The following is a 15,000-nucleotide window of genomic DNA, read 5'->3' on the forward strand; positions in this document are numbered from 1 at the left end:
AAAGACCCTCTTTTATCAATATTTTCAAATTAGTCATTCAAGGAAAATACTGTGGCTCACAATGCTGTCTGGTCAAAGCACTACCTGTGAGTGTGAACTAGCTGAAAACAAACTTGTCTTTAAAAAGGTCTTCTTTTTGCTTCTCTTCGCTTCACTTCCTTGCTATCAGGGAAATGTTTCCAACCTGTTGCCATTGATATTTTAGTGTCAGACCAAGTGTGTTTTCAATTAATAATATTAGTTCTTGATGCTGGTGCAGGTTTTTCTTAGGCTCGGATGATTCTAGGAAGCATCAAGAAGGAATAATCATAAGAGACCATTCTAGAGCCAAGTGGTAAGAATAATACTTTTTGATCAGTATTCCTGTATACTATGTTAAATCTCAAAGGGGCCCATAGTAATATTGGAAAAAGCTGTTGCAATTTCCCTCCCAGTATTGTCTGTTGTTTTAATTGTCATACAATTGTACATTGTTTTAATAAATTATTTCGTTTAATTACATTGTTATCCTTATGTGCAAAAAGTTTAATTTATGGATCAATTAACTTAATTATAATTTACTTGATTTCAGCTTGTGCAGAATAACTGTCAGAATGTTCAATAGAAGGACTGGAGCGAGAATACTAGAAGTAAAATGTTTTATCAACTGAAGATTAATTTTGACTAATTATATAGTTTCGTACTACACGATAGTGTAGCACACTTCAGATAAAATAGCCTATTAGAAAACAGTCCTAAGAAAATACGCCCGCTGATTGGTTAAAAATTGTGTTTCTATAACTCGACGGAGACACAGAACTGGCACGAGCCAGCACGAGCTGTTGACGTAGTGATGGTGCGAGAAAAGAGAATTTACATTTTGATAATTACAGTTAACAAGTTGTTTTCCTTTTTCTCGTCGCGTTGTTTTCTAAAAGAAATAGAAAACATGTACTCCGTGTTTTTATTGAGTTATAGAAACACGAGTGAAAGTTTGGGAGAACTTGAAAAAGCTATGGAAACACTCGCCTGCGACTCGTGTTCCCACAGCATTTCTCGTTCTCTCAAACTTTCACTGTTTGTCTTGTGTTTCTATAACTCGACAGAAACAGGTTACATGTTTTCTATTTCTTAAATAGTAGATACAGCGGTACGCTGATTATCACTGAAATTTTTAAATGTGGTTATTATAAATAGTGGATTCAACGCTGAAGAATTCCCAAGGAACAGTCCACCACGTAGAATATTTAATAGAAAGACGGGGAAATCAGCTACAGCTGCATGCCAAACATCAAGCAAAACATCGAATGTCACAACAAAATCATCCACTTTACGGTCACGCATGAATATGGACGAGTCTCAAAAATTGTGCAAAGTTCTGCAGAAAATCTGCCGACTGCCCCATGAATGGCCATTGCCTCAGGAAATCCATCGTATATCAAGCGACCATAACTATACAGAAGACAGCAAACGAGATGAAACTTATGTTGGACTAACTGAAAACACTTTTAAGACCCGCTTTGCGAACCATAAAGTATCATTTAACAACCCTAGCAAACAAATTAGCACTTAGCTAAGTAAATATATATGGAACCTTAAAGACAGCAACATTAACTTCCAGATTCCCTGAAGCAGGCTATCGCGTCTGTGTGAGAAATATTTCATAGTCTGCAAGCCCCATCAAAGTAGCCACTCTTAACAAGCGTAGTGAGCTTGTATCTTTGTTTAGACATGCTAGTAAATTTCTGTTGAAAAGTTTCAAGTCTTTTTTTGTTACACAGTAGAATCTATTGAAGCAGCGTTGTATCCATAGTAACCACAGTTAAAAATTTCAGTTATAATCAGCGTACGTACGGTTGTATCTACCATTATGCTATTTTATCTGAAGAGTGCTGTACCCATTGTGTAGTACGAAACTATGTAGTAATAAAATGCCTAGTCAAATCTTCAGTTGATAAAACCTTGTACGTCTGGTAATTATAATTTTTATATATAAATAGAAGGCTATTATAATGATTATTAGTATAATTACATACTTGAATGGTTATTTAAGATTCTCTGCACTGATTGGACTTGAGTTGATTATATTATTATGTGATAATCACCTGAGCAGTTTTTTCAAAATTGGCCGTAAGCCTTTTTGTCAAGGTCATAAATAAAAAAATTAATTGTTAGGGTCAGAGAAAATGCATATTTTTTCAAGTAATCACCTAAGTATGTAATTATACATGTACAAAACGATATTATTCACCTCAGGCTCAGTGAATATCAGTGAAGAAAAACCTCGACTTCATCTCGATTTTTATTTTAATACCAATATTCAGCTCGCCTTTCGGCAAATAATATTATTGTTAATTACAGGGCTTGAAGTAATGTTTAACAAAGTTATAAACTTAAGAGGCTGTAAAATTGGAATTCAAACAAAATAATTTGATGAAGAGATTATTGATTCTGAGGATGATATCGATGGAGACATTGGATCTGTGGTCTTGAAATTATACCTATAGAGTGTCAAGCCTTTCTTTTCGCAGATATTGATTTTCATGCATGCCAGTTACATGTATGGTGACACTTTTCCTAAAAATGGTCAAAATTTAAATGTTCCAAAAATAAAGTGTAGTAAGGTCCTGTCAAAGCTTTGCAAGGGCACATTCTGGAAAGCAAAACAGAACAGGTTGCTTATGAGAATGCGAGGAGACAGAAATTGTAAAGAAGTCTAAATGAACAGTTTTTTCTTGGGGTCACCTCTAGAGCTGTCCACTTATGAGAGTGTCTTCCAATAGAGCTTTGACTGTACTGGAAAATGTGTTTGCAACTAATCTGTGGAGTTTGTGAAATGCTTCCTCTTAGGTTACAGCCGACTTCAAAAGCCTTTTGCACTGGATATCTTATTCAACTGGTTCCTGTACTTTTAGGACATCTCAAATATTTAACGACAAGACCAGGTTTGTGTTCTTATTTTAATTTATAAACTCATTGTTATGATTTTATCATTAAAGACAGTATAGAAAGGTCATGATAAAAATGTTCATCAAAGATCACTTCAAGTCTGATGGTGGTGCCAAGCTTTTTATTATTATTATTATTATCATTATCATTATCATTATCATTATCATTATCATTATCATTATCATTATCATTATCATTAGCATTAGCATTATTATTATCATCATCATTATCATTATCATTATTATTGGACTACTACATGTGCAAGAAATGAGAACTTCAGAAAGGTTTTATTCTGCAAATTAATTAATTTGCTAATGCTAATGATAATGATAATGATAATGATAATGATAATGATAATGATAACGATAATAATAATAATAATAATAATAAAAAGCTTGGCACCACCATCAGACTTGAAGTGATTCAGAAAACTGCTCTGGTGGGAATGGCTAGACTCCTAAGAAATGTTTTGACCCTTTAGGGAATCAGGGGAGGACTCCCTTGGGAACTTTAGGAACTTGTTGGTACAAAAAACAATTGACCAGGCCAGGAGCACCTTTTAAGCCTGTGATGTTACGTAGCAGTAATAATAATAATAATAATAATAATAATAATAATAATAATAATAATAATAATAATAATAATAATGAATAATATGTAATACATAATTGTAATTGACAAGAAAGAGCGAAAGGGGATAATCATCGATATTGCTGTATCAGCTGATGTAAGAGTAGGGGAAAAAGAAAGGGAAAAAGTGGAAAAATACCTGGACTTGAAGAGAGAGATCAGAAGATTGTGGAAACTCAAAATGGTAGAAGTCGTACCGGCAGTGATAGGAGCCCTTGGAAGTGTCACCAAAGGATTTTATAGGTGGATTGAAAAGTTAGGGATACCATTCAATGTTGGAGTAATGCAAAAAACTGCCTTGTTGGGAACTGCAAGGATATTGAGGAAAGTGTTGGAAATGTAAAGAAGAGAGAATTCTGTTAGCCTTTGGTCATTTGTTATGACTGGTCTAACAGAAGAAAAGACCGCAATGACAACAGCCAGAACATCATTGATGTTAAAAATAATAATAATTATTATTATTATTATCATTATTACATATGTAAATGGCTAGTCGAGACTTTCCAATCTTATTTCTAAACCCTGGGCCTTGCTTCACAACTCTTCAATGTTCACAAGCTTGTTAGACTAAGATATGATAATTGTGTGAAGAAAAGTATATTTTTCAGTATCAGCCACTCTCCTTGGGGCTTTTCACTAAATTACAATGCTCTTTGGAGGATTTATGCCATACTGGTCATTATGCAGTGTAAAGTCAGTTGAAGAATGAACAATAGATGCTCCTATTCAGAGCAAGACCAGACCAAAACATTAAGGACTTATAAATTATGTCCACTTGCGTTTCAGTAGTGAACATGCAGGTTCTTAAGCATCCAGCATGGTTTTTGGTTTTTATTGCTAAGTGAGGACGTGACACTGGGCCTATAGCCTATTACATCTGAGGAGGCTACAAAGGCAGCACCTTCTCTTCAGTTCTTTGAGGACTGTGAGTGTCTGTGAAGTTGAGAATTTTGAACCAATGACCTTTAATTAGGCTCAGTAGTCCAGTCTACCAACTGAGCGGGCCATCTGACTGTAAACAAAAGGAGACTTAGTGACTTGGGAAACGGTTTGGCTTTGGTTGTACCTTTAAGCAACTCTAAAATTGTAACTATTATATTTTGTGCTTTAACTTTCTATAATTAAAACTTGTGGCGATGAATGTCATGGCTGTAGTGATAGCCGAGGTACAAAATGATTTGACACAGTTTTGTTCCCGACCCACACATCCTTGTGACTCTTCACTTTATGTAGTTATAATTATAATCACCAAGTGTCCCTTAACACTGTAGCCAGACACTATAATGGCAAATTTGTTTTTACATTTTGTCCATCATTATTTTTGTGTCAAGTAAGTTTTGACAATAATTATTATTTTGTTTTTTCCTGTGCTTGTTAGGACTATTCTTTAGGAGTCTTATCAACAAGGATTGCTTTGCTTGTGGTTTGTTCCTTGGTAGCTTTGTTGCAATTTTTAAGGTGTGTATTCTAGCAAAATGTATTGGGTAATTTTTTGACCAAATATCATAAGGATGTCTTACGTAGGAAGTGTACATGTACTTAACTATCAAGGTAGTCCATATAAAGGCTCTCTAATAATCTGGCAGGTACAAAATGTGGGTCTCAGGTCACAGGTCTCTGTTTTACCAGTACAGAAACAAACCTAAACTGCATTCATTGGGTGAGTGACCTGGTCAGAGTTTTTTTCTGTCCTTGTGTGGGCCCATTTCCATTACATGTAGTAGGGCTAACACTCCCATGGTTCATATGGGGGTACAAAACTAACACTTCAAGTACATTACACTCTAATCAGTTAAGTCTGTTTAAACATTCATTAAAGCAAACCTTAGGCCTAATTAGACCTAAATAAGAGTTTTTAGGCCTAAGGTTAGCTTTAATGAACGTTTTGGTTTGTTTTTGCATTGGTAAAACAGAAACCTGAGAGACTAAAATGATTAGCCAATAAGAAGCCAGCTTCCCCTTTATTGTAAGATACTTTTGTGCTGTAGTGTAACAATATTTTTATTGTTGTGTACTACATTCAGATTTTATCATGGCATTATTTGACATTATCGTTACTTGTTTTTCATAACTGCCATAATTCATGTTTACACAATATTTGTGTTTTGATGGTTGGTGACCACTTTTTTGCCATTTTGAAAAAAAAAAAACAAGTTGTTTTTTATCTGAACATTTCATCAGTATCTATATAATAAAGAGAAGATCATCTTGACAGTGCTGATAGCATACTTTCAGCACTCAAAGATAAAATTTGTATCCCTGTGAGGACTTGTAATGTCCTCTACCAGTATATCCAATAAATGAGTCTAAGCCAGTTTCCAACAATAAGGTAAGTGTTAAGCTTTAGGACGTTGCCTACTGTTGTTATTGCTCATATGTTCTGTGCATCTCAAGATACTCACTTATGTCCAGGTTTGACCCTAATTAGATGCACGCCCAATTTTGACATTCAACACAAAGTGTCCCTTTAAGTCTAAGCATTTGCTACCTCTTTTCAACAATAAGGTAAGGTTAAGGTTAGCGTTATTTTTAGCTTTGGGTAAATGCAGCAGTTAATCTTCACTTAAAGAGCAGCATTTGGGGGACACTTTGTGACATAAATTGTCTGTGTTCTGAGACACAAGTGATGTTGAAGTTGGCTAGAAGAGCAAGAGGACACTTCATGACGCTTATTGAAATCCGCGTGCATCTAATTAGGGTCAAACCTGGACATATCTCAAGATACTTGGGTTTGATCCTGTGGGCGGTGCTTACTCAGGGTTTTCAATAAGAGCCGATGGCCGGTGAAATTTGCCGTCTGTTGCCTGTAAACTCCCCGCCTACTTTTCCTTGGAAGTTACCCCAAATTTTACAAATAACACAAAAATCATCCGCACAGAACCCGAACCTTGGATCCAAAAAGTTTTGCTCTTGAAGAACAAAAGACACGCCTAAATTCTGAGTAATTTCGGGGGCGGTTTCCCTGGTCATGTCAAAGATCGAGCACACACGTTTTTGAGGCAGCTGTGCAGAAGTCCAGTACCTGGCGTAAGCTGTCTGACATTCAGTCTGTTTGGTCAGGACAGATAAAATACATTGCATCCAGCTGTACAAAATGCAAAGTATCCTTAAAGGGGGCTATGTCACAATATTTTAGAGTCTTTTTAAAACCCAAATCACTTGTGATGTTTTGAAAGTTCTCAAGTAATATTGCACTTGTCTATGGCTCGTACAATTTTGAGATCTTTCTAAAAATCACTTTGTGCTGGTGGTGGACAAAACACTGACCCCCAGTCCATGCACTAACCCGATGGACTACACAAATTTAGCTTTCAATGATAATTGTTTGTGATGGCCGATTACTTCATGTAAGTGAAGTGAAACCAGTGCAATTCCTGGATTTAGTTGCATGTGGCCATATGGACAAAAATAAACAACTTGAAGGTATGTGCAATAAGTATCCAATCAATTCAGTTCATTCAATAGTACTCATTTGAAATCGTATTTCAAGAGTTAGTCCATTTGAGTAGTCCGCCAGGGTAGTCCTTGAACTGGGTGTCAGTGTTTTGTCCACCAACACTCATGCCCATAAATCACGAAATGCACTCACATTCAAACTATTTCCTATATATGATTATTGCCATCAACCACTTATTATACTGACACACTACTCTCGTCATTTAACAGTATATAAAACTCTTGTTAGATTTTGCTCACCCCGATGGAGGGCTAACAATATTATTGAAACGTCTGCTTACATATCTTTCTTACAGTTGGTTAATTTAACTTTAGCATCCTACATACAGCTTTAATGGGATTTTTTGTAGTAATTTTTTAAAATGCTCCAGAAATGAAGATCTTTTATGTGTGACTTAAATTCTGTGCTTTGCTAAATAAAATATATGTGATTTAAGGTTGTGGAGTGGGTGCTAGGACTTTTAAGAAAGAAGACAGATGAAATAAATGCTTTAGTTGCTGGTAAGTTTTTTTTATAATATAATTTCTATATTTACAGCATAAGCTGACTTAATTATGATTGTTACAGCGATTGTAAAGAAATAAATACTTTTCTTTAATTCTAAAGAAGAAACAGTGAATGCATATTGCTTATACAATACAATAATACAATACATACTTAATTGACCGCTCCCCATTGGGGCTTTTCAGGGCCAATGAAACAACAAAACAGAACAACAACAACAACAACAACAACAACTGTTAAGAATCCCAACTGGCTGGAGGCAAACCAGTTGGCTATTTACAAGTGCGGCTTGGAAGTTGAACCAGGGACTGCCAGGATCAAATTCAACGAGTGGTCAGAGTGTGTCTTGAACCCGGGATCTCTGGATCTCAAGGCAAGCGCCCTAACCACTGGGCCACAATGCCCCCTTATCAACTGAAGCAACTCTTAATCCGACAATGATTTGTTGTTATAACCTTGTAAATATAGTTTGCTTCTTTGCATAGCAGGCACAGCGCTGAAGTAGTATTGCAGATCAGCAAAGTAATATAGAACAGCATAATATGACAGGCAGGAGGCACACATCATCACAGTTGTGTTTATACCAGCTTTAAAGCTAAAAATATTAAATATTGTTATAATATATATATAAATTTTACAGTCAGATAGATAGAGAGATGGTCATTGCAATGTAGGTAAGTATTATAGTGTTGTGTAGTGTAGTGTAATGTATGTTGTAGTGCGAAGTGTAGTGTAGTGTACTGTAGTATGGTATATGTATGGTATGCCACAGCATAGTATATATAGTTTAGTGAAGGATAGTGTAGTGTGGTACAGTACTTATTGTTTATGTAATGTTTAAAAAACGAGCAGCAGTGTTTTATCGGGGTTTTTGAATGGCTTAAAAAACATTCCACAATGAGCGTGTCCCTCTGGACTCAAAACAATGGTTCAAATTGTGAGAGGTGAATATTAGCATACAAGAAAACAAGCTATGCCTTTAGTACCGGTATTCTTTAATAAAGAATACTAATGAGGCATGTTTTATCAGGATATAAAGCTCATACATGTGACATTTTATCGATGTTTTGATAGGCTGTTAGACTAATGAATTATTAATGAGTTCTTTAAATTTCATACTAACTGAGTTGGAGGTCCGTACCGTGTAAAATTACAGTACGGACGGAGAAAACAAGGTAAGATGTTATCTAAATTTCAAATCTAGCGGGCCGTACAACTGGCTGTACTGTAGAATTTACAACCCACTAATTTAGCCAATCACAGTGTGTGCACTATGTGAAAGATATAGTAAAATTATTTATAGTGCAGTCTTGTATTATAAAGCTAAAATATTCTTGAGGAAAGAACAAAGGAAGTTAATTAATTTGTTTTACAACATTTTCTCTACATTAACCTTTTGTTCTAGATTTTTTGTTAGATGTTTGGATGTCTTGTACTACAAAAATAATGGTTGGATTTGAACACTGACTACATGCATTCAATACATAGTTTGCAAAATTTGTGTTCAATACATAGTTTGCAAAATTTGTGTCAGTGTTGTATTAGACCTACCTGTACAAATTCTTAGCTTTGTAGTGTACAGTGATGTTTTGTCAAATCATATCTAAATCCAGTAAATTATTTCAATTCTTCCATTTTCATTTCAGGTGGATTGGCAGGCCTGTCCATGATCTTTTACAAAAGTTCTACTATAGCGTTATATGTGGCGTCAAAAATGTTTGAGGTAAAATTGTTGGAAGAATTATAATTTAAAACAAAACTTATTCACCAGGCCCCAGTTGTTCGAAGGGTGGATAGCGCTATCCACCAGGTAAATCACTATCCACTGGATAACTCAATTGGTTTTGTTAGTGTTTATCCGCTGGATAGTGATTTATCTGGTGGATAAAACTATCCACCTTTTGAAAAACCAAGGCCAGACGATTTGGTTTTATCAAACAATTTGATAAATGTCGAATTTCCACCATGAAAGATTTGGAAAGCTGATGTTTTGATCATTAGCCCTTCGTTGGAGTTAAGGGCTATTAAACGCTCAAAATGTCAAATCTTTCACGCTGAAAATTCGACCTTCATCAACTTGTTTGATAAAACCAAATTTTCATGTTTCACTCTCCCACTAATGCAGCACCACAGTTTCTGTATAAAGTAGAAATTTATTTATTCACCAGAAGGTTCAATTTGATTAAGTGATGGACTTTGAGGCATGAGATATGACTGAAAAAGACAACTCAAGAGCTGTCATTGAAATAGCATCATTCTGAAAATGCTTTGATTTTATAGTCTCTTCAGATATGGACAATTTAAGCTATAGAGGATGTTTTCTGTGTTTCCATAGCCTCATCTAAACACTTTGGGGAGTTGGGAGAATTCTCAACAGTTATGCAAACCCTCTACTGCATTTTGGGTTTGCATAACTGTCTCGAGCTCTCCCCAACTCCCTGACTGTTTAGATGAGGCTATGGAAACACAGAAAAAAGTCCTTTTTATTTTATTTTATATTAATGCTTAGGTGCGCAATAAAAGACAATACACACAACTTGGTCGTAAACGAGGGGCAGGGAATGTACTGGCAAGGCGCGGATAATACCCACCACCGGTATGGACCACCGGATGAGGGGCCTCGGCAACTAGCCGAGGGGGTGCCTCATGCCTGTATTGCAAGGCGGGCATAGTTGCTGGCATAATGTCCTGGGGCCAAGTTAACCCAGTCCAGCAGAGTAACAATATGCCCCCTCCCTAACGGGGCTTCAGCACAGGGCTGAAGGGGTGCCGCAGGCAGCAATTCCCCGCCCAAAACGCCGAGATAGACGAGGAGTGCCCTGTGCAAAGCCCATTTAGTGGTTTTGCTCCCACTTGACAGGGAGAAAGAATGACCCCATCTCTACGAGTTGCAATGGTGAAAAGCGAACGTTGCCTGCCCAAAGGGTGAAAGGAGAGAACCCACGAGTGGAGATAGGGGTCACAACATGAGCATAAAAAACGTGAGCCAATGGGCATCGCACAGAGACTGGAGGGGGTAGGACCCTAGCACAAAACATTTGGCTGGAGGGGATAGGACCCTCATGCAAAATATTTCTTTCAAAATACTTATTAATCGTAGTATGACATGAACATGAAAAGGGCAGAAGGCCCAAAGACAATGTCACAGAAAGCGGTCGAATGGGCCTTGTTTGTAAGAAACCGGTGGCCATCGTACAATGACTGGAGGGGATAGGACCCTCGCACAAAACCTTCAACTGGAGGGGATAGGACCCTCGTGCAAAACATTGTTGTCAAAATAACCATCAAACAACATGAACTTGAAAGGGGGAGACAGCCCCAAGCAAGAATGTCACAGAGGGCCCTAAAGTGTTGAATGGGCCTTGTTCCTGTTATTGATGTTTTGAGTTTTTTTTTTTGTTTTGTTTCGTTGGTTTTGTTTTTGGTGACCACGGGTGAAAACGCTATACGTTTGGAACTATACAAAACCATGACATGAGCGGAAAGGACCCAAACCAATGGGCGTTCCATAGAGACTAGAGGGGATAAAGTCCCTCGCACAAAAACACTCTAGTAGGGTAGTCTAACCGAAAGCCCACAGAGGCTAAATGGGCTTTTGTTTTTTTTTTTTTTTTGTTGTTTTGTTTTGTTTTGTTTTGTTTTTTTTTTGTTTTTGTTTTTTTTGTTTTTTTTGTTTTGGGTCTGTTTTAAGGGTACTATGGCATTAAGCTAAGGATAGTGATCCCACCTATGGCATGTTGTGAACAGAGGAATGGAAGGCGGGTACGTCGAAACGCCTGAGAGAAATGGGTTGGGAGGGGGATAGCCCAGATCTATGTGACAGAGATTGGGATGGATGCAAAGAAAATTGCTGGGGCCATAGGTGGAAACACTATAGGTTTAAAACTTCACGAAAATTAGGATAAAGTTATCCAAGCAACTACCATAGTACATTACTAGATGCAAATGTCAATGAGACACTCTAGTGTTCTCAAAGAGTCCTGGGGGATTTGTTAACAGGAGGAGCAGGAGGCCAGTGACTGGGGGACTTTACATAGTGTTTCCTTGGGGGTCCTGATGTAAACTTGGTATGCATTAGATTTCCAGCGACCCAGAGTTTTGATTAGCCAGTCAGGAATGCCAGCGGCTCCAGCGGTTGTAGCGGCACCAATTCTAAAACTGTGAGAGGCATAACAGGAACTGTCAATGTTGCAGAGGTTTAGGAGAGTCCTTAAGTTGTTGGTGAGTGAAGTCCGGGTGAGATTGAGTCCACAGGAGAATCTGAAGAGTGGCTGGCCAGGGTCTCGAGTTGCAGTTTGGAGCATATAGTCTTGCAGAGCAGTGACCGCACATACGTCTGAGTATGACCTTGCGATAGTGAGCTTGGCTGTCTCCCGGAAAGGGTCAGTTTTGGACTTTTTGATTACGATGTCGAATGAAATAGGGTGAAGGATGTTGGGGTGGAAAGAGATGTCAGATCTAGCGAGATGGGACTGAGGGTCGAAATTGCCATTGCAGGTAAATTCGCTGCTTCTTAAAAAGCCAAAAAATGCAAGGGTAAATGCAGCCCATAGCATAGAAGTGTCAACATCGGAAGACTGAAATGGTTGCAACTTAGAATGGATTCTATGGAGAGCCGAAGAGGTGATCGGGTAGCGAGCCTTCTTTGCGGTGCCATGGGAAAGTTTGATCCCCCTCAAAGTTTTGTGAAGGACTGGCATTGCCGAAAGGTCCAGGGGACAGCCAAACTCAATGTGAAGGTTGTTGATTGCTGCCAGATAAACTTTAATTGTGCCGTAAGAGACTGTGTTGGACAGATGAGTAACAAAATGGATCAGGGTGGACTCGTGGGCAGGTAGAAAAGGGTGTTGGGGGGAAATGAGCTTGTGGGAGAGGCAGAACTGAATGAAATGGCGCTCACCGGTGGAATATGTCCGACGGGTTGAGGTGGCGATGGACTTGAAGATATAGGCGGCGGCCTGTACGGTCAAACCTTGGTCAGGAAAAGAGGGATCAGGCATGGAACTGGCGATGCATGTGGTGCGAGCCGGCGAAAGCGGGACATCTGAAATCGAGACAGGCTGTCAGCAATGCCATTGTCGACTCCAGGCACATGTTTGGCGGTAAAAGTCAAGTTGAAGAGGAGGGTTTGGAGGGTGATTAAACGGACGAGGTTCATGATGCGGGGAATTCGGGAGGTCTTGGTGGATAGAATAGAGACGGTTGCTTGGTTATCGCAATGAAAACAAATTCTCCTATTGGCCCACATGGGGCCCCAGAGCATGCAGGCAAGGTAGATAGGGTAAAGCTCCTGCCAGGTAATGCTAATGCCTGTGACAGGGTTAAGGTGGTGACCTGGAAGCCATGAGCCTTGAAACCACTGATTATCGAAAAAGGCTCCAAAGCCAATAGAACCTGCGGCATCGGTATAAAGATGGATATCAGGGGATGGTTCGGTGAAGGGGGGGAGAAACAGACTGACCCCATTCCAGTGGTCAAGAAAAAGTTGCCACATGACGACATCTTTCCTGAACTCTCTGTTAAGGTAAATGAGTTGCCCAGGTTTGGAGACATTGTGGGTTAGGTTGATTATGCGTTGCATGAAGGGGCGTCCGGGTGAGATAACCTTGCAAGCAAACTGTAAAGACCCGATGAGGGACTGGAGATCACGCAAAACGCAGGCCCTTTTTGAGGACCATGTGTAAAGTAGGGTGCGGGTGCGTATTAACTTATCCTCAGGAAGCCGAGCTTGCATTTGGACGGAATCAAGGGTAATTCCCATAAACTCCAGAACTTGGGTGGGGCGGAAGGTTTTGTTAGGGGCAAGGGGGATGTTTAACTCTGTGAAGAGGGTAAGGATCCTACACAGGGCTGTCGCGCAGTGGGAGGAGGGAGGTGGTTGAACGATGAAGAAATCGTCCAGAATGTGGATGATAGAAGGGATCTTTAGATAGTGCTTAACTAACCACTCCAGGGATTCAGAAAGCTGATTAAAAATGAAGGGGGCGCTCCGGAGGCCAAAGGGAAGGGCTTTGTCAAAGTAGTAATGGTCTTTCCAGGCCATTCCCAGGAGCTCCCAGTCCTCTGAGTGAACAGGGATTATCCTAAAGGCAGATTGGATGTCAGTTTTGGTCATGAAACAGCCAGGGCCGTGTTCAAGAACCAGGGAAATGGCATCATCGATACGTATGTATTGGAGGGTGAAGTCTTCAATGGGTATACAGGTGTTTAAGCTTTCGGAGGACCCCTTAGGATAGGATAGGTGAAAAATAGTACGCCATTTTTCACTGTTCTTCTTTGGGACAAGGCCAAGGGGGTGAATCTGAAAGTTTTCAAAAGGGGGAAATTGGAAGGGGCCGGCAATGCGGCCGAGCTGAACCTCATCAAGGAGGTTGGCCTCTATGATTTGGGGTTGACGGTTCGCAGATGGAAGGTTAGAGGCGAATCTAGAGATACGGGGCCCCTTATAGCCCACCCTGAAGCCATTGGTCAAGCCTGCACAAAGGTAGGAAACAGAGTTCTGATCGGGGTGGTGTTGAAGGAGGTCACGTAACAAAGGGACATTAATGGGAGTTTGGGCCTTTTGGGACTGCAAGAAACTAGTGGTTCGCTGATTTTTTATCGCCATGGCCTCTAGTTTTTGAAGAGGAGTCTTCATGGGGGTAGGAGGGGTGCTCTCCATTACAGGTCTTACAGCGGTGAATGAAGGGGCATGGGTCTTTGCTGCACTGGATTTCCCGGTTGAAGTTGAAGCAGACTCCGCGTGAGGGGGGCCTAAGGGCAGAGAGGGAGCAGCCGCAAGTGGTGTGATCCCCGCTCCCACAGATTGAACAGGAGGATTTCGCTTGCCCAGTAAATTTCATAAGAAAAAGTTGAGGGTCCCGCTCTCCCCAATTAACGGCGAGGTTTGTGGCTGCTTTCCGACGGAAGTCAATGTCATAGGAAAGCCATGCGAAACCCGCGAACTTCCTTTGCGCTGATCGAATAATCTCTTGATAGGAAAACATCTCTACCGCCCTTTGGGGAAAGGAAGTGAGAAGAACAGTACAATACACAGCAAAGGCCGATAGCCATTTGTCGATGGAATCAATATGGGTTTTCCTTTTCCGAGAGGAAGAGGGAACACTGAGTTGTTTTCCGTCGAAGGAAATACATATCCCGGGAAGATCGTTGTCTGAAAGACACGAGTTTTCTGGCAGCAATGTGTCAAACTCAACATACTCACCTCTTAATATTGCCTGTTTAACCTTGGTAGGAACATGTGCTGATAGCGAAGACTGTCCTTGAGAGACAGAGGGAGGGATGTCATAGCCGGCGCTGGGTTGGTTGAGAAGGCTGGCGACGAAGTTGGGATCGGTGAGGTCCAAATGCCGTGGTGTTTGTCGAGCTGTCACAGGTTGAGGTGGAGGCACTTGCGGTTGAGGCAGGGACTGAGTTGGCTGTATATTCTTAAGTTTTTCGTCCACGATGGTGGAGATAAGAGTGGCTAGCATGGTTGGGGA

At 39.8% G+C, this 15,000-nt stretch overlaps 1 protein-coding gene across 2 annotated transcripts in view; it reads left to right on the forward strand.

Moving 5' to 3' along the window:
• LOC137997001 (transmembrane protein 135-like) overlaps window positions 1-15,000 on the forward strand; it is a 42,610-nt gene that overhangs the window by 13,743 nt on the left and 13,867 nt on the right. For both annotated transcript variants that reach the window (XM_068842670.1, XM_068842671.1), the window contains exons 7-11: window positions 260-334; window positions 2,830-2,924; window positions 4,937-5,016; window positions 7,452-7,515; window positions 9,166-9,242. In XM_068842670.1, the coding sequence (XP_068698771.1) occupies window positions 260-334; window positions 2,830-2,924; window positions 4,937-5,016; window positions 7,452-7,515; window positions 9,166-9,242 (391 nt within the window). The remainder of the gene's footprint in view (window positions 1-259; window positions 335-2,829; window positions 2,925-4,936; window positions 5,017-7,451; window positions 7,516-9,165; window positions 9,243-15,000) is intronic.

This window comes from Montipora foliosa, chromosome 3 (genome assembly GCF_036669935.1).
Source record: "Montipora foliosa isolate CH-2021 chromosome 3, ASM3666993v2, whole genome shotgun sequence".
In the NCBI taxonomy this organism is placed as follows: Eukaryota; Metazoa; Cnidaria; class Anthozoa; order Scleractinia; family Acroporidae; genus Montipora; species Montipora foliosa.